The sequence below is a fragment of the Haemorhous mexicanus genome, chromosome 10 (genome assembly GCF_027477595.1).
Source record: "Haemorhous mexicanus isolate bHaeMex1 chromosome 10, bHaeMex1.pri, whole genome shotgun sequence".
Lineage (NCBI taxonomy): Eukaryota > Metazoa > Chordata > Aves > Passeriformes > Fringillidae > Haemorhous > Haemorhous mexicanus.
The window spans coordinates 17926447-17947160 of record NC_082350.1 but is presented as its reverse complement, the minus strand read 5'-3'; the positions used below and the strand labels follow the sequence as shown (position 1 = coordinate 17947160).

Genomic DNA, 20714 nt, shown 5'->3' with positions numbered 1-20714 from the left:
TAACCTCACAACATCCTCATAGCACTCCTGAGTTGCCTCCCCCTTCTTCCAAAGATAAAATATTTTATTTTTTCCTGAGTTTGAGCCAAAGTCCCTGCTCAGCTAGGCCATTCTTCTTCCCCACTGGCTTGTCTTTCAAGCACATAGGGACAGCCTGCTCCTGCATCTTTTAGATTTCCTCCCTGAAGAATATTAGTCTTCTTGGGCTCTTCTGCCCTTCAGGACTGCCTCTCAAGGGACTCTGTCAACCAAGTCCCTAATCAGGCCAAACTCTGCCCTCTGCAAGTCCAAGGTAGTAGTTCTGCTCATCCTCTTCCTTACTCCTCTGAGAATCAAAAACTCTTATCACATTGTGGCTGGTGTGCACAAGGCAGCCTCCAGCCATCAGATCACCCCCCAATTGTTCTCTCCAGTGCGTGCCCTCCCCAGCTGGCTCCCTTGCCTGCTGTATCAGAAAGTTCTTCCACACACTCCAGCAACCTCCCAGACTGCTCCTGCTGTACTCTATTTCCAGCAGACATATTTCCACCAGTTTGCTTATTTCTAAAAGAAATACATAATTTAAGCCTCTTTATAATGATCTGAAAGAATCACAAACTATGCCAGAGATTTCTAATAGATGAAAGCGAAATACATTAAACACGCTGCCTACTAAATGACACTGTTGCTTTTTAATTACATGCATAATATTTCAACATCATTTCAAGCTTTATAGTTGTGCCATAATGTCACATCCCTGCATTACACAAACAGCTACATTATTATCAGCCTTCACAGTGAAAGAAGCACTAACTTTCTTTCTCCAAAAAAAATTGATTTCTTTTATTTTTTTTTTTTTTACTCATGGGGGAAAAAAAAAAGTTTATTTTTTTTATTTTAAATATCACTGGACCCCTAAATACTTTTTCCACACAGAATCTGCAATCAAAACAACTTGCAAATTCAGAAGATTCAATTACTACTATCTTTGATAAATCTAATACCAAAATAGGCTTTAACAAGTTCATTTCCTTTTCTATCCAATGACAACATTTTAAGCACTCTTATTTAATACAAAGATATATTACAATTAGCTTGTGATACTATGTTCCCCCTTACAACCTATATTTAAGGTAGCTTGACACATATTATGCTTAAACATGAGGTAACTAGATAGTGAATAAATTATGGGGGTAGGGAGAAAGTCCAACAGAAAAGAAAAAAAGAACAAAAGTAAAGAATGTGAAACCAAGAGAAATTATGTATTCGGTAGATTATAAGTATCTAACACTACTCAGAAGTGGAATCCTAACAACAGATCTGAAAGGTCCCCAAGCCAGTCCTCAACTCACGGGGAATTGAAGAGGATGCAAAGGTGGGACATGGAGCTGTGACCCATTGCCCCAGTGCCATCAAGTCGCAGCACGCTGGGGCTTGGAGAAACCGGCGCTCTGGGCTCCTGGCGGTGCTCCCTGGTGTGCTAACAGCTGTCCCAGCTGGCCCCAAAAACAGGGCACAAGGCCTGCCAACACTCACAAGGCATCAGCAAAAGGCAAATGAACAGTGCTGGAAGCCTAGACGTGGGGAGCAGGCCTGCTCCACCCTGCCAGCCCCACTGGTTGCACCGGTGTCACACACACTCAGCAAAGGGCTGTCCCACAACACGTCACCAGGCCTTTGCTGGCAGCTGGCACTCACAATCCCTGACAAAACTGGAGAGCCAGCAAAGGGACTGCACAAAGGCTACCCTTCCCCAGGAGGCACAGATGAGGAGGTCATGGTTTGAGCAGTCTAATCCATTCCCAGGATGTGTGTTAATTCCTCTTGCACAGATCGAGAAGCAGGAAAAGCAGGAAAGGAGCAGTGACGATGGATTTAAAACCCTGATAGCTTAACGCTTCTTCAGCATATTCTGAGCCAGCCTCTGCCCAAAGCCCCTATAGCCCAGATGAATGTCAAATACAGGCAGACCCCTTGGGACCCACCCTCTTTCATGCCCACACCAGCCCTTTCCAACACAGGCAAGTTGTCGTCTTCTCACTTCCAAGTGCACACACACATGCACCCTGCCCTGGCTGCACTAGCATCCATTCATACTGTCGCCAGCAGCCTGGACTGCATCCAATTCCTAGAGAGAACTTCAGGCAGAGCCAACTCTCAGTGCTACATGGTGCCTGCTTAGGGACACAGAGCCCTGCCTGTGGTTGAAGGGACAGGGTGATATATTTGCTGGGTCAAGGTGACCAACTGCTCAGCACAAGTAAACTATTCCACTTTCAGTGGGGACAGAGGAAACCAACCCCAAGACCCGCCCATTCAGCCTCAGCTGCAATGCCTGATGGAGAACAAGCTCCCTCTGTCCTGAGAACTGGTCCCTCCTCACTCTTATTACCCTGCGGCTGCCCCAGACATCCCAGGGGTCAGCTCCACCCCGGAGCAGTTTTCTGCCTCCTTCTCCAGCCACTACATTATTTATCACTATTTATCACCCAGATGCCAGAGCACAATGGATTATATATTTAGACTCTACAGAGCAAAAACTGATAGTGCTGGAGTCAGGCACATGCCGAGCAGGAATATCTCTGCAGCGCTACTCACATCTGTCACCCCTCACACCATCCCAGCTATTCGTGCCCTGCATTCCTTTCCAGCCTCAGCCCTAGCTGCAGCCTTCCTCCTCCATTCCTTTCCAGCCTCAGCCCTAGCTGCAGCCTTCCTCCTCCCACCTCTCACCACTCTTCCAGTCACACTTCTCGCACGGACACGACCGCAGGTTCACACGTCAGAAGCCACCGAGCGAGCAGCCTCTGGGGGAGCTGTGAGCAGTGCCACGTTTCTGCTCCGCGCTTGAATGGGGAGGCAGCCATGAGATGAAACTGTCCCGCGGAAGTGCTGGCAGGAAAAGCTATCCTCTGAATGTGCTGGGAACAGCCCCCACCTGATGGGGTCTGAGCCCGGGATTCCTGAAAGAGCAGACCCAGAAGGAGTTCAGGCACTCTGGTTCTCACCAAGCCTTTCCTTTTCCCAGAGCCCAGGGAAAACATCTGCCTAAGGTTGATTTCAGAGGGACTGCTTTGAGTTTACTGTCAGGTTTTGAATGTTCCTATGTCCTGCTGGGGGCTGGGTAGAACATGGCTAAGAATGGTGGTCAGGAAAAAACCCTTTCATGTGGAAGCAACCCGAGCCTTGCCCAGGAGAGTGCGAGTCCAGGACCCTCGGTGCTGCTGCCCTGCCCAGAGAACTGCCCTGCAGCCGGGCACTCACCGGCCCCCTTCTCATCCTGGGGCCAGCAGACAAGCCGAGGCCAAGCTGTAGCTCAGCGCCTGGCACGCAGGCCCAGCGCGCCCCGGCACTCATCTGCCTTGAATTTCCCAACAAAGAGACCTGCAGGAGGGAGGAAGGAGGGAGGGTTACAGGGGAGGCAGGCCGAGTGGGCGGATGATTCCACCGCCATCCCCAGTGACACGGGGCCAAGCCGGGGGGGAGGAGGAGGAGGAAGAAGAGGAGGAGGGGACAAGGCTCTGGCTGTGCAGAAGCCCGGCTGGGGTGTGCGTAGGGGGCTGCCAGGGCTGACACAAGCAGCACATCTGCTCCCATGCAGCTGGGGGAGGGGAAGGGACAACCCCAGCAGCAGGGAGGCAAGCAAAGGAAACCCAGCTCCAACCCTGGCTCCATCCCACCCTCCCCCCAGCTCTTCCTTTGGAGCCAGCAGACCCTCTCCCCACAGGCTGGGAAGGTGCCATGCTCCCAGTTTCCCTCACGCTGCCTTGCCAGCGGGAGCAGCTGACAGCCTGGAACATGGATGCAGAGGCGGGTGAGGGACAGGCAGGCAGACGCTGCCTTCTCCGGGGAGTTCCAGGCTGGCTCAGGAAATTAGAGGGTATTTTATATCACAGAGTCATGTCCTAGGAACGAAGGGAAGGTGGGGAACAAGAGAGTGTGCACAGGAGAGAAAGGAGGCCATAAACCTCAAGCCGCGGAGACGGCTGCACCATGTCAGACCCCGGCTGTGCACACATCGCCAGCACAGCTGCTCTGCTCCAGCCTCCTCGTTTCCCCTTGGTGGCCTCCAGGCTGGCTGAGGCTGTGGATACAAGCGAGTTTCTAGCTTCAGCCAGCTCTGGTCTCTCCTGAGCAGCATCCACTAGCCACAGCGAGGTCCCTGAGAAGAACTCTGATGGAGTAATACAAGCCCAGTGAAAGAAGAAATCCAACAGGCACAGACAAAGGCTTCCACAGGATTTGAACCTCAGATTTGGAGGCAGGCTTGGAGCTCAGCAGCAATTACTGCTTGTTTCTGACAATCCTGTCCCCCACCTTGCCTATCTAAGGGCTTGTCGTGGAGAGGATACACAGAGAGAAGAAATCACAGACATGGTGGCAAATACAAAAGCCAGATCTGGCATCAGAGGGCTCAGTTCCAAGAAGGGAGGTAGGGTTGGGGACCTCTCGAGCATGCTGGACAGCTTGATGGCCAGAATGAAAAACAGGGGACGTGCAAAGATTGAGAAGACAACTGAGCAATGACAATTTCACACTGAAAAGATGCAAAGTTAGTAGAGCAGTTTAAAGAAGTAAGATGTCTCCTCAAGCGTTAAGAGGAAAAACCTTTACAGAGCAGCAACGTTCTCTCCAACAGTGCAAAGCCCAGAAATTAAATTATAAACAATCTTCTCTTACAACATTCCAGAAGTGCACAATTAGGTTGGTCATTCCTTTAACCTTAACAGCCCCCATTCTCCTACAGCTCACAAAGGAAGAAAAAAAAAAAAAAATCAACCGAACAAAAAACCATCAGGAAACCAGGAAACACTTCTACCCAACAGCACAAGCTTCAGGGATTTACACACTAGAAATGTGATGTCATTTTCAAGACCTCTAGTACACTCCCCTTAGGGTAGGGATGTCTTGTTTCCAATTGATTGTATAGATTAATAATGCTACATAGCTAAAGGATAAAGGAAGCACCTTCATGTTTTACTACCCAAATATGAGCAGCTCCTGGCTCTAGAGCAAAATCGTTATCTCTTCTGTAAGATAGTGCTGAAGCCACAGGGATGAGCTCTACAGCCATTTCACCAGATTAGAAAACAGGAGAGGGCAATTCTCTACGAGTGTTGGGATTTCAGTTGGGAAATATGTGCCTGTTAGATTAAGCCCAGATATGATGTGTGTATTTCCCAAGGGGATACAATTCACCCAAGAGTACAGACCCAAACAAAGAATACACATGGCAGTGATCACACGTGTATTGGTGAGACCTTGGGCTTTGCAGGCAAACAAGATGAATCAAACAGGATTAGAGGATTTGAGCTGTCTCTGTAAGCCAACACACTCTGTGTCTCCTTCACTGTATTTTCACCTCCTGTGCAAAGAAGAGGAGTACAAATTGCATTACACTGGGGTGAAAAGGGCTCTCTGACCATAAACAGACTGTCACTCTCCCATTTAATTCCCTTTCCAAGCCCCCAGACAGGGTGTTCTGCACTGCTCCTCTCTGCTGCAGCAAGGTAAAAGGGGAAACACGTATCTGTAGATGGTTTCATTCTCAGATGTGCTGTCCTGTCTGTCCCTGCACCCCATGTGAACATGAACTCCTTTGCAGCATGTCTTTACCTGGTGTGCTTTTCAAGAATCAAGAAGCACAAATCATCAGCAGTTGTCCTACTACCAAAACAGTAACACACCTCTGCACTTGTGCAGGAATGGGCACTCCTGCCTTCCTAAGAAGTCCAGGGAGCATCACAAGGACTCCTCAAAGGTCATCCCATTTCAAGCTACTATGCGCACTCCTCAAGAACAGGCTCTTTCGTTTTCAGAGAATGGTTTGAGTTGGAAAGGATCTTACAGATCATTTAGTCCCAGTCCCCCTACTAGAGGCCTAGAGCCTCCCTCAACCATGTTTACTTCTGCTGCCCCACAGCCTCCTCATGCACCATCCTCAGCTTTCCGTGCCTTCCCCCCACGGTCAGTCAGACATCCAAGATGCCAACTGTTTTCCCTGAGAAGCCCTCATCAACACATTTGTAATCACTCCACTAGACAGACACCAGGACAAGCAAAGCCCCGAAGTCTGGGCGATGCTTAGCTCCAGCTGGACCTGTGCTCAGTCCTACAGGTATCACTGTGTGGCAGATGACAGAGATCAGACCTCCTGCTCACCCAGTCCAAAGACTGGAAAAGGAATGGCATTTAGGTAGGAGCCACCCAGGCTCAGAGGCCTGCCCAGGAGTAGCACTTATCAAAGCAAAGCTACAGACTGATTTCACGGTGAGTGCAGAGCCCTGGCAGCCCCTCCCACCTTGATCCCAGAGTGACCATCTGGCTGCAGCTCTGCTCTGCAAACAAGCCCGACAGACCTGTCCTCCACCAACCTACTGGCAGCAGGAAGCTGCACAGGGACTGCAGGAGGCACCTCCACGCTAATTAATCCTGCCCTGCCCAAGCGATGCTTCCAACCTCCGGAAGGACATTTACAGACATCATCAAAGAAAGCATTCTGCAGGCCCCGGAAGGTTCAGTGACACTTTCAGTCTCTTTGAATTGGAAATCAGGACAAACGGGAACTTCCAGCAGAAGCCAAGTCAGGTTCTTCACGCTGCTAGCTCAATTTCAGCTCCTCAGTAACTAAAAGCTTGCATAAACATACAACACAACACAAAGATACAAGACAAGTGCAGGGACTCACTGTGAGAAAAAAAGATTTGAGTTTAAACATCTGCAGAAATGACCTTTAGGGAATGGAGACAATTCCACAGACATAGTAACAGTGGCCAAAAGCTGGGCTTGTATTCAGGGTGGGAGAGGAAACAGGCCCAAAGAGGCCCCAGCCAGAGATGTGTATGAGACAGGGTAAAATCCTGATGTGGTTGCTGTGGTTCACACTAATGTGAGACAGCAAGCACACCGGAGGAAGGAGGCTTGGTCTGCTGTGACACTCAGCTCCATCTGGACACAGACAGCACTCACAGGAAGAGCCCACAAGGCAGAGCTGCAAAACACCAGCTCCTGCTGACAGAGGGAAAGGGAGAGAGGTGAAAATAGTGCAGAGGTGGACAAAGGGTTTATCTGGCTACTGCTGGTTAAAAAACGCAAAGGACAACACCAGCTTATCAAGAAGCTTGTGAATGAGGTGTTTGCACCCCACAGGGAGCTCCTTGCAACTCCCCATGAGTGAGAAGTCACTCCCCCTTTCTAGGCTGGCTAGAAAAGCAACAGCCTTCCCTGCAACGTCCAGGGACTTCACACTGGTTAAGATGACTGTAAGGAGCTGTAAATAGCCCCAAGGGCTGCTGGGGGGACAGCGTGAGGTTTGCACATACACCACAACCAAGGGAGAAGGCTGTGATGCCTGTGAAGGCTCTGCATGCACCGTGAGGAACACAAGACCAGGCCTTCCTTTTCTGGCCCTCAGCTGAGGGACACCAAGTCAGTCCTGCTTTTTCTAACAGCAAGCGAGGCTCCTGCCAAGAAAGCGCTGCTGCTGTGGAATGTGCTGGGCCAGCAGTACAGCTCATTCCTGGAAAAGCATCAACTCAGCGGGAGACCAAGGAGAGGAGAACAGGGGGAAATTGGGGAGAGGGGGAGGGTGGGAAACAAAGTCTGAAAGCTTGGACTTCCACACCTGGGGAAGCACAGAGCAGTCTGCTCACCAGCACCTCCTCGTCACGGGCTGCCAGCACAACAGCTCTGCCCAGCACCAGCCCTATGCTCTAGGAGGACCCTTCCGCCAGCCAGATACCTCCAGAGCAGATCTGGGACCAAGGCAGACATCTGTGGGGAAGAGGTTCATTTTCCCCCATCATGTTAATAATTAATTTAATGACAGATCTCCATGAGGAAATGACAAAGCAGCCTCCACATGTGTTCTGTCCTCAAGATACTGACCAGCTCACATTACTCTCTCCTTGCATAAACAATTTTGCAAGAGCCTCCCTAGGAAACCGACTCAACCTCCTACCCGATGGGAAGGGGTCTTGAAGCACGACAGGCTGTAGATGGCTGCACCTACTCTGCACATCCATCTGGGCTGCCATCAGCAACAACTCTGCTAACTGGGTCTGTAAGACATACAGAGAACCCCCATAAAACCAACAGGCTGTTAATAAAGCTCACAACAAACTTTCACCACAAAACATGTGCCAAAGACAATGAAAAGGACTCACGCAAAGAAGAGCCTTTCAGTGTCACAACAGCTGCATGGTGGCAAAGACAGAACTCTGTCCCAGATTGCAAGCTATTATTGCAGTACTCTGAAAAATGGGAAAACACATCCCTCTGGTCCTAAAATGCAGGAAGCAGAAGAGAGCACAAGGGATCTGAACACTCATAAGAAACTTTTCTGACCATTGCTAAGCCAGGGACACTTAATTGTTTTTCTTCCTCATCTGCTTTTGACCGTGTCCTGCAGCTAGTACAAAAAATTCCCTGTATAAAAAAGCCAGTGAATAAAGCACATTTTAGTAGCCTTTAATATACTTCATCAATTTTACTAATACCAGTCTTATTCACCAAATTCCATTCAAGACATAGGACAACAATACAACAAGTAACCTACCAAGCATCCAGGCTTGCCCTCCAGCCAACAACCCAGCAAGCATGAAAATACTGTTCAACTGCTGGAAGAAAGAAACAAGAAATGCTCCAGTCCCAACCAAACCAATCATGTGCTGGCGCACAACTTTCTCAACTAAAGGTCCAGAAAGCAGATGAAAGCCATACAGTAGGACCCAATACATTACTGTAAATATAGTCTTCACAGTTGCCACGTACAGAATTCAGTTCAGGTCCTACCAGGCCTCACCTATACAGCAGGAATCATCCTCCTTTTCAACAAGAGGGCAAGCCTCCCCTCAGTTTATAAGAGGACAGTGTTTTGGATCACTGTAGCACCAGGTCCAACTGCTGCTTTTCTTTGACACTGTGAACTCCTGGACCTGACCCTGTCACATACCATGCAAAACCTTCCATCTGCTGTCTCTGACAACTGCACCAAAGGCTGGGTAATGGCCACTGACCTCCAGAAATCACCATCACAGGACATGGAATGTTTCTCTTGTGGAGGGTCTCAAAGCCACAACTGCCAACTCCTAAGTCCTTCAAGGATGGAAGAGTGCAGGGGAAGGGTGCACAACCTGTCTACAAGTCTGCAAATATCCCATGAGCTCGGTAACTGTATTGAACTGGTCATGCTACACATTAGCTATTCCCAAAGGCAGTCCAGAAATACTCATCACATGTTGTTACTGCAATAGGGCCATCCTGTGTCTGTGGATCTGCTGGTAAGTCACGTTACAAGACCACCATGATTTTGAGCTTCCTAATTATCTGCAATACTGACACCAAGTTCCCTTGAAGCATTTCTCCTGTAAGTTATATGTAGAGTGACCACAAACACTTAGTACCTACACCACATGTTGATTAACCAGGAGCACAGCTGCACCCTACAGTCAGGATGGCCAGACAGTCCCCACCTCACATCTACAAACCCTTCTACATGGCAGAGCTAAGTCAGATCCAGCTCCAACATCATGCACACTGGCAGAGATGTTACACACCCTGTGTTAGTTTGGAACTGCCCCAAAGAAAACCAGAGCTTACCCATAACTGATGAAGATGTTGACATCTTCAAAGTCCCCTGACACATCTGGGATGACTAGACAAGGAATAGTCTTAAAGAGTTTCTCCAAGTCTAACCTTTTGGCCCCTGCTGAAACAACACATTTTTAATCTAGAAGAAAAATCCACCTCCCAGGATGCCCTTCGGGACCTAAAGATGCATTTACCAGCTCTAGGTCTAAGGCAGGTTTGCCATAAGGGACTTAGCTCTGCAACCAGAACCACGAAAATCCACCCTTCTAGGAGCGACAAAAAACAGTAAAAAGCCTCAAATGAACACAGTGCAAGAGCAAGACTTCATGCATTGAGCCCCTATATGGATTTCCAGTATGGCATAGCCCCATCTGGGCCCACAGGCAAGTCTCTGTGTGAATGGCACTAACATACTGGTTGAGCTAGGCAGGGCTGAATGAACTGGGACAGCTGGTTAGCTGTATGCAAACACAAGTATGGAGTTTGCATATCCATCACAGCTTCTGGAAAAAGCTTCAGCTTGAGAAGCTGCTGCTCCCTGGGGCCAACCAGGCAACAGCCATCATCACTGCAGCAACTTTCTCCCTGCCCTGATGGCATCAGGCCATCAAGCCAAGGTTGTCACCTGCTGCTGACATTGCTCTGGCTGTCAACAACAGCAGCACAGCACAATGCAGTGTACGGGGAAGAACCTATTTGCTTGCAGGTCATGAGACACAAAACCACCATGAGTAGGTAGCCAAAGTAATGCTGAGGGAAAGAGTTGAAGCTCAGGCAGGGGCAGGTTACTGCGCTAACACCAGCTTCCCTGCTATAATAATCCATGCAGAGCCAAAGCTCCTGAAACACAGACCCCTCTGGTAGACTCTCAGTGTCCCCAAAACCAGCCTGTAGCCACCAGCAAACAAGGAAAACTCCACAAACTCTGCTACCCAGACCCAGAACTCCCAGCCTATCACAGAGACAGCTGCCAGCAATCAGAGGGGCCACGTAGCAAATAAATTCCTCTCCAAACCCTAGGGGCAGGTCAAAAACCAGCAGAGGAAAGACCTTCCCACACAGCAGCCAGTGACAGCTCTCCCAGAAACAGAGCTTTGCTCCAAGTCATGTGAGGAAGCCTTTCCCACTTCAGCTTCTGTCTTCAGTCAGGACCAGAAGGACAGACTCCCACTGCAGCAACTCAGTCACTGCTCCCTCTTTTCCCCAGTTCTAACATCCTAACAAATTTTAGCCAACAAGACACAAGGACAAATACCCCAGTGAGGAGATAATCACCACAAAGGATTTAGTGGAGCAGGATACCCAAATGCTGCTTCTGCTGCCTTCCATAGCTAGCTGTGACTGAGAAAACAACACCTCTGGTATGTCTCCTTTAATAAACAACTGATACAACAACCACAACAGTCCCAACCCTCCACTTGTGATACAGAATTACACAGCACAGGAAGGTCAGCGCCAGGCATCTCTGCCTGCCAAACCCTCTCGAGAGTTCCAGCCCATTCCTGGATGGGTTTAATATTAGTGCTACAGTAGTAACAACAAAGCAATGGAAACAAGTGAAACCAAGAGCTTTGGAGCTCAGGGAAACACTAATGCTTCAGCTCTGCAAGCTAATTCAGTCCTCAGAGACCACAGCCCAAAAGCTCACACTCTCTCCTAAGGCCACCATGGCATTACACAGATAAACACATGGACAAAGCAGACAAAGTCACAGAGATTAGACTAATTCCCCTATTTGTACCTTATTGAAACACCTTCCAAAAAGCCTTTACAAAAGGATTTGGTCCAAAAATTTCCAACGGCAGCCACCAGCGGGATTAAGTTTTACTTAACTTGCCAGCTGCTGCCTAACAAGCCAGCACCAGCGGGACAAACAGTAACAAAGCCACGTGGTGCCACATCCCCCTTCTGGAAAACAACAATCCATCCAGCACAGGTCAGAAGGGCAGGCTCTGAATAACAAACAAGGGATGGAGAGAGGAGGAAATCAATAGGAAACACCAAAACCACACAGCCCCTACTGCTGCTTCATCAGATGTGCAACACGATGCAAAGCTGGTGCAACATAAAGGCAATTTCCTGCAGACTCAGTATCTGCTGTGCTTTGCAAGCCCAGCTCCTCTTCATGGGCTTTTTCACAGACCAAATATCTTAAACCACAACACTGTTCTATCTATTTGGATGCAGTCAAGGGTGGAGGAGTAGCGATTCATTACAGCAGGTACCCTCAGCTCAGAACAATTCAGCAACTGCCACGCAGACATGGAAGAGGCTTCCCATCCCTTTAAGTACACTGAGCTCAAAGAGGACTTCAGGAATTTCAGCTATGCTCCCTACACCTCTACATATACAGCTTTCAAGTCTAGATGAAGAGCCTGATGCCCACCGTGACAGAGGACTGAAGCCAAACCCATGTGTGCAGCCGAAAAGCTGCAGGGGAAACCAGATTTTCTTTGCTTATACTCACAGACCCTTTCCTGAGCATCCCCATGTGCATAGCAATGGGTGACAGCCTCCACCTCGAAGAATTCACACCTGCTAGGAGACCAGGTGAAGAGATCACTGGAGAAAGAAGCCAGGAGCATGATGGAGAAAAAGAACTTACTGAACGCTCAGTCCTCCACGCACAATGACCTTGGGCTCATGGACCATCTACCTCCACACCCCTGCACGCCAGCATCTCCCTTCTCAGAGTCCATTATGAAATTCAGCCTCCCCAGCAACATCATGCTCTCACTGCAGCCATGTAGGAAGGAACATCACTGCTTACACTACCATCCAGAAGACCCAGCACCCACCTTGTGGGTGAGCCAATGTCTGGGATTTTGGAACAGCAAAATTCTAGATGAAATTCTAGAGTTCACTTTAGAAAAAAGATGTATCTCAGTAGGAACCAGAAAACTGAGCAGTGGGGCCACAACTATCATATCATAACAACAAAAAATGCTCAGGTTGTGACCCAAATTATGGTGGTTTATGAGCCATTCTTTTATGGCATCTTTCCTTGACCTCCAAGTCCGAACCACACTGGAGCACAGCCATACCACAGCGGGGGCACACCGATTCACTTTGCAGCAATTTCTGAGACATCAAGGTAGGTTTTTGCTCTGTACCAGAATTTGGAGGACCAGAGTCCTCCAGATGATTTCAGAACACTGAACTGCACCAAAACAGCTGCATTCACATGGCTGAGTAAAGATTTCTTGACCTTTCTTTCTTTTTTTCAGAAATTACAAAAGAGGCTTAAAATTAAGAAACATTCCCATCAAACACATAACTGAAAACAATGCCTCTCCAAGAAAAATGCTGGCTTCAACATGACACCATATTTTGGGAGAAAATACGTTCAGTCAAAAAAAAATTCTGACCAGTTCTGTCTGCAAACTAGTTCAATAGCTGTTGTAAAGCTTCATTGTTTGCATAGGACATACAAGGCCTTAGGGAAATTGGTCTGCAGCCTGATTTGGCTAACTTGGCTTTTCGAACACCACCCCTGGGCAAAGAAACCAGGCTGTGACTGCCATCCAATGTGGCCTTCAGAGCACAGCTCCAACCACAACTGAGAATGCCATACACCTACAGAGACAGTAATAGCTGGGTCTGAACAGCAGGACACACAGGGCCAGGCACAGACAATACAATCCAGGGAATCAGGGAATACTGTCAACTAACCATCTCCACCTCAACCCTGGCACTGCTGTAGCCCCCACCACCACAACACTTGGAAACGGCCTCCAGCAGCAGCTCCAGCCAGAATCAGCTCCAGCGTCCACGGGCCATCCCAAGCACAGGCAACATTACAGGAACTCCCCACCACAAATGCAGACAGTAGTTACAGCTCTCTGCCAAATCCTCAGCAGCTCAGGAGACAGAGGCACAGGTTGCACTAACCTACATGCAAAATGTCTGAAGTAACTGCTGGTGGGCCCTTGCTAACCAGGGCAGCTCACCTCATAGCAGGCATGGAAACACATCTTCTGGAGCACAACAGATGGGTTACTGCAGCCTTTCATGTGTAAAGTGCTCCTCTCCACATGGAATGGACACGGACTGACTAGAAACTGGAAAAAAGTGATGGCCACCTTCCAGTAGGGCCAGCGCTGTCATTTAGACCACCACAAAGGACGTGAGCACGCAAAGGAGTTTTGTAGGCCCTTTCACTCACAGACTTCTTGCCAACCTCTCCCAGTATGAAATTCATGCTGACATGGAAGCAGTCTCCATCAGGGGTATGGAACAGGCAAAGGTCTTCTGGAGACAGCAAAAGTTTCCAATTAAAAATAAATTTTAAAAAGTTCCTAAAATCAAAATAAAACAACTCCCCCAACACATGCTACAAAGAGCTGGCAGGAAAGGCAGGGGCACAATGCCAGGGCTCACCACTGCTTAGAAACTGACACTGCTTATTAAGTTTAGGATCCCTTCCCCAGCTCCCAGCACTTCCAGCCAGAAGGACAGTCACCGCTGGTATCAATTTCAAAAAGACCTTGCAATAAAAATAAATCACTCAGCCTTTCAGAGAGCATCAACGCGTTTCCTCATGCACATGTGCAGAGAGGAGGCTGCCAAATACCAATGGCATCTGACCCCTACACTGGGAATTCCCGCAGTGCCCGCTTTGTTCTGCCTCCAGAGCCTTGTCCTAATCACTGCCTCGTACCCGGCTTTGGAGAGCAGGTGATAATTAAGCAGGTCTGGAGGAGATACTGGGCCAGTGATTAGCTGGATACCAATTTTCACTTAACAGCTGAGACCAAGGAATCACCGCAGCTATGAAACTAAAATTGGAATGGAGACCCGCAAGAGGGAGAAACCAGCGGCGGCAGGAGGAGCAGCACCATCCCACCACTGTACCTCAGATCACTGGTGCTCTACCAGCAATGCAGAACCAATAGGATGGGGAGGGAGGAGTGGTCCCCTTGCAGAAAAATGAGGCCCTTCTGCTCTCCAGTCCAGAAGAAGAGAGTTGACCAAGTGAAGATAAGCAAAATGATCACCAAAGTGATTTCTTCACAGGCAAAAGAAATTCAAACTTCCAGCACTCCACAATTTATGGAAACACAAGGCAGAACTTCAGGCCAGGTGCTAAGGATTTACCTGGACACACAAATTACACTCACTAAAATGCTCTGAAAAGTTTAGCCTAAACTTTAGCATGCCCCTGTGGGAACACATTTTGATCAAGAGAAAATGAGCAGTATCAACAAAACACAGAAAATTAAGCAAAAGTAATCACATTTCAGTTGATATAAGAATATTCTCAGAGTTGTACCAAATAAGAAGACAAATCTGTAGTTCAGCTGAGGCAACTGGGCACAATACCTGGCTGGTGATTAGTCCACACTGCACAGGTACATTTCTCATGATGGACTTGGGTAGGAGACAACACTTTACACATGACTGCAGCCCATGTCCCAGCAAACTACAAACCACAGACCATCAGCACGGTTGTTCCCCTCCCAGCTGCGCGGGTGCCCAGAAGAATTTACAGTCTTGTTCTTGCAGCACCTCTACAGAACTGAGAGCTCTGTCATGCTAAGAGACACACAAATGTATGCCCAAGAAGCTCCCAGTGTCAAGTGGACAAGACAAAGCACAGTTGGAGATTCCATTTTATGGACTAAGGAAAAAAAAAAGAAATTAAAAAGTCTGCTCAAAATCCTGAAAAACATGGGGGAAGTCTGATGGAGAACATGGATCTCAAAAGCAGTCACAGCACTGCACTGATCTAAGGTGCTGTCCTGCTGATCAACACACAGCTCCTACCTGTGAAACACAGAATGAAAAGATTCAAGCTGCAGGAAGAAACTTTCCCTCTCTAATGAGTGCAAAGTTAACAGTCAAGGGTAGTTCCACACTCCATGGTGAGAAACATCCACACAAAGCATCTCAGGTCCAGGTCTCAGGTCCAAGACCACAGAACCACATCTGTGTACTGCCACACTCACACCATCCATCAGCTGACCTTCATGCGCCTCCACTTCTGGGATCAGCAGAACACAAAGCCAACAAGGGCACAAATATCTGCACCCTGTTATGTACAGCTGTAGCCCACTGCATCAGGAGCAAAACCCTGCAGCCTTCCTGCTGCTCACAACTCCTCTCCCCAGGACCAGGTGCAGGAATTCCTCTCATTTCTCCTCCTTGCCACCCAGAAGTGACACCACTCAGGGGTCTTAATTATTTGAAGCTGAGCACTAACTCCTGCCATAGCCTGACAACTCCACAGCCACCCAGGGGAACCTCAGTTCACATTTCCAAGGAGATGTAAACACTGAAGCTGCTCCATCACTACTCTGATTCTCAGAGCAAACAAATATTAACAAGATAAACAAAAGAATGAAAAATCCCACACACCAAGACTGAGGCTGTAATACTGCCTTGGGGATGGGGTTAGCTGAAGGGAATACCAGACTAGAAAAAAGGAGAAAAAGCGAGAAAGAGTCAGACTGGGCTACAGAGGTGAGAGGAAACATTGGAGATTCTGCTCCAGCTGGCTCTGGAAGGTGAGATGTCTCTGTTCCTAATAAGATGAGAGGAAAAGTTTGGTTTATGCCACAGGGATCCAGCAGAACCATGGGACCTGCAGGCCTCCTCCTCATTGATCAGCTGCCCTAAGGCCATATACAACTTCTCTCATTGAGGGGGCTTTAACCTGGGTCCCACTCCTGGACACTGCCCAGCTGAGAGACAGCAGCTCAGCACAAGCCAGACAGAAGGCACCCTGAGGGAATCCCCTCAGGAAAGGAGCTGAGAGGAATACATGTGTGAGAGAGAAATGCTTTTCCCTGTCACACAGCTCCTGAATGCCACCATTGTTAACCTCCAGTCTAGTTTTCATTAATTGCCCATGCATTTGCAGTCAAGCAGCCAAGGTGCCTCCTGCCCTTCTGTCTCTGATTCTCCCTGCAGGCCAATGGCTTGCTTTCTCTGGACATCATTTACCAGGGATCATGAAATTTTGTGTGCTGCCTGGGGCTTCAGGGCTTCTCAGAGACAAGGCTGCAGCTGGACTGCTCTGGTTGTTCCCACCATGTTCCAGACAACCACCAGCACATTCTTCAGCTCTCTGGAAAGCAGCAGAGACAGCTTTCCTGATGAAGCATCCATGGCAACAGAGTCTTGCTCTGTTTCTCAAACCCCAAGCCTTGCACATGCTGCTCCAACTGCACAACTCATTGCCCAGGACTTCTCCAAGGAACAGGCTGCCCACACACAGCCTCTGACCCCCTCTCAGCTGCACCTTTCCTTCCAGAGCAGTTTATGCTTCCCAAATAAATTAGCTGAACTGGTCACAACAAAAATATCATCCTATGCATTCCTGACACAACTAATCTTGTGGTGTCTTCCTGAGTGACTTTCCCCTCTCTCTATCACCCACTATAACTCCCTATGCTGCTTTATGGTTGAGTTTTATTAATCTATCCTCTTGTAGAACCTTAAAGAGATAGAGAATGAAAAGGCACAGCACAAAATCTCACTGCCACCAGAGCCCTCTTCCCAATGCAAGATGCTATTTATTACTAAACTTTGTTTATAGTTGCGCACTCTCCCACCCACATGGCAATGTTTCATTCACGACAAGTTTGAATTCACTTCAAGAACAACATTTCAAAGGATCCCAAAGCATTTGTTTACAAACAGCATGCATGGAGAATTCACTTCTCCCACCAATAAGCATGGTCCCCTCCGAGACAGGGAGAGGCAGCTGTTTCATAGCACCCAACACTACTCAACAGCTGAGGGACAGGAAACGATCCACAGACAACTGATATTGCTGAGGAAATTTATGGAAAATGAGGGCTGGAGATCTGTATTTGCCAGGAGGGAATGGGGAAGCTTCTGAGGATTAAAGCTCTCCACTGGGTCAGGAGGAATTTAGGGAGGCAAAGCGCCCCAGACTGCGGTCAAAGGACTGACTCCAAATTTCAAGCCTCATCTGAAAGCTGGCACCTCCCAAAGTAACGGGAACCTGGGCACTGGGATAATTTGGCCAAGGAGGGGAGAGCACCCCCTGCTGAGGCAGCCACACAGATCTCATCCAAGCCCCAAACAGGCCCAGCCCTGTTCAACATGGGGTACAAGCCAAAATCACAGCCTAGAGAGGTTTTTGGTGCAGTGAGAAGACACTGAGAAGACTATAAAACTGAAAACACTTTGCAATCCCAGCTCCATACGCAAGGCCTACTGTAAACTCTAAATCTTCAGAGGAAGGATCACACAACTCCTTCAAACACCAAAGTCCTAGGAATGGTAAAGGATCACATATTATAGAAACCAGAAGGGCCCCAGGATGGAAAAAGAGGTCCTCAAAAAGGCTAAAGGAAAGTTAGCTGGAGGAAATCTGGACAAAGGGTCTTACAGGGAGCTGGCTTCACATGGTACTTGCTCCCCAGAACAGTAACCAACTTTATGCAAGTAGGAGACAGCAGGGGCTGCCCAGAATACTGGTGAGAACAACATCCAAACAAGGGACACAACACAGCTCCTCACCTCCAAAGAGTCACCTGTGATGGGAGGAACCAAAGGGCATCACAAAAGAAGTGATGGAAACACCAGTGTTGGAAGAGAGCTGCCCTGCAGGAGATGGAATATGAGGCAGGGCTGCATCCCTCTTCCATACCAGAGACTGTGCATGGGACATCTTTGAGGATGAGACATGTACATCGGTACAGTGGGTCTTGCACACACCCCTTGCTCAGAGATGGGCAGCATATGGAGAGCTCTCACTCCTTCTTCATGGAGGGAGGGGAGGAGAAAGCTGGTCTTCTCTACACATTCTTCCAAAAAATGAGATGCAGAGGACAACGTTGACAAAATGGATGTCCCTCCCCAAAATGGATGGTTGGAGAACAAAACTGTCCCCAAATCCATTCCATGGAAAGGGTGATGGAGGTGGCACTACCTTCACACCCTTTTGGAGGAGGGAGAAAGAGGCACTTTCCCCAGGTAGGCACAGTGGGAGATGCCCAGGCCCTTTTGATGAGGAATGAGAGTCCTGAGTAGAATACAACCTGGGGGTGCCACCCTAGACACCCCAAAGTGGGCTGCATGGGAGATACCACCTCAGGCAAGCTGTTGGCCAAACATCCTGAGTACGGGGAGGATGTGACCCTCAGATGAGGATAATGGTCTCCTCTAAGGTGCCTCTGGCACCTGAAGCAGGGTATCACCAGCTCCCTCACTGAGGAGTTAGCACGGCGCAGCTTCCCCAGAGCTGAGGCGGGATCCGAGGATGTGCGGCTGTTCCCGGAGGCAGCACCCAGGAGCAACGAATCCCTGAGAATGTGCACGGGGGGGTATCACCACCAGCCTCCCAGAGGTGAGGTCCTGGGGGGCACGGAGGGTGTGTCCCCCCCAGAGAGAACCCAAGGGGGTCACCATCCCCATCTTCGCCAAGGAAAGGCAATGGGGATGGATCATGGATCGGGGTCCCCTTCCCCGCGCCGGGCACAGAGGGGCACCTCCCCACCCTGGGGGTCCCGGCCCCGCCGTCCCGGGGGAGCTCCCGAGGCCGAGGGGGCAGCCAGCCCCGGCCCCGTGAGGGCGGAGTTCCCCAGCCACCCCCCACTGCTCCCCGGGGAGGCCCACGGGGCCCGGGCTCCACGCGTGGCCCCGGGGGACCGGGCCCGGGCCCGCGCTCACCCGAAGTCGTCGTCCATGGACTTGAAGTAGAACTTGTAGTTGGGGCGGTTGAGGAGCCCCTTGAAGTCGCCGAGGGTGACGCGCTCGGCCGGGATCGGCAGCTTCACCAGGTACGGCGTCTCCTGCTCGTCCAGGTGGTAAATGATCTTCGTCTCGGCCGCCGCCATGGCGCCCCTGCCCGGCCGCCAGGCCCCCGCCTCTGCCTCCGCCGCCTCCTCCTCCGCCCCGGCTCGGACCCCCAGTCCCGGCCCGGCCCTCGCCCGCGCCCGCGCCCCGGCCCGGCTGCGGCCTCCGCACGCCCGGTCCCCCCGCGCCCCTTGTTCTCCGGGTCCCAGCGCCGCCCGGCTGCACGGCGCAGGCTCGGCCTCGGCCGGCCCCGCCCCGCCCGCCGTCCCGGCCCCGCCGGAACCGGAACCGGCGCCCCGTGGGGCCGCGGCGCGGGAGCCCCGGGACCCGCCATGGGCCGGGACCGGGCTCGGCGGGCAGCGCGGGAGTTTGGGCCCAGATCCCGCCACGATACTGGCCCGCACCCTGCCCCCAGCCAGATCCCGCATGGATAGGAGACCCCCCTTGGCTGGCACTGACCCTCTCATTTGGAACGGACCCCCCCATACAGCCATCCACGCCTCTACTGCTGTGTCCATGTGGGTGCATGGCCCCTGGGACTGCCCGCCCCCAGCCCCATCGCCCGCGGGTGCCTTGGGATTTATACTTTACATCCACATCCTCCTGTCCACAGCCTGGTACTCCCCGTGCACCCGCATTCCCAGGGCCAGCTGGAAATATACCCCTCCCAGGCTCCCCACCCCTATTCAGCTTTCACACCCCCTTTACACGCTCTGATGCTGCTTCACACACAGGGTCATTCCTGTGTCCCACGACCACCACTTTTGTCCACACCCCAGGCCTCCCCTTCTATCTCTGCAGACCTAGTCCTTTATCACACATGTCCCAGCCTTCCCCATGCTCCTCAGCTCCAGCTATGTGCCCCATGAGTACAGCTTACAAAACATGAGGCATATCCATCTCTACCCTATCCTCCCATGTACAGACCCCTTTGAGCTCCCCATACTGTCTCAGATGGCCACCACACACAGGGACTACCATCCACCCCAGCTCCTCCCCAGCTAAGGCCTCCCTCTGAACCTCTTGTCACCATTCAACAATTAACCCAGTGCTCAGACCTTTTCCTCACCAAGCAGACTCTCTCCTCTGCTCTTTATGAGAATCCTCTGCTCCATATACCATGGCTTCTTCAACTGGGCACTCTTTGGCTGTGTGGCTTCTTCCATCCTCTATCTCCCCAGACCCCAGCACAATCTTACCTACAGTCATCAGCATTGTGACCCCAGCCCCTAGGACTTGCCTCTGTTCCACAGCAGTGTCAGGCTGTCTGGTTTCCCCTCTGCACACCTTGCCAGCACCCAGCAGGCACCAAGGAACCATCTCCATCAGCAGTTTCCCAGAGTTGTGGCTGAGAGCAAAGCTGGGGTGGATGG

The 20714-nt window shown here is 50.3% G+C and overlaps 1 protein-coding gene across 2 annotated transcripts in view; it reads right to left on the bottom strand.

Annotated features, from left to right (window-relative positions):
• The window catches only part of DVL3 (dishevelled segment polarity protein 3), a 33881-nt gene extending 14309 nt beyond the window's left edge, over positions 1-19572 (bottom strand). The window contains exon 1 of one of the 2 annotated variants that reach the window (XM_059855648.1): positions 19216-19572. In XM_059855648.1, coding sequence (XP_059711631.1) covers positions 19216-19382 — 167 coding nt within the window. In that variant the 5' untranslated portion in view covers positions 19383-19572. The remainder of the gene's footprint in view (positions 1-19215) is intronic. The other variant, XM_059855647.1, reaches the window with a different exon arrangement.
• Between the last annotated feature and the right edge of the window lie 1142 nt (positions 19573-20714).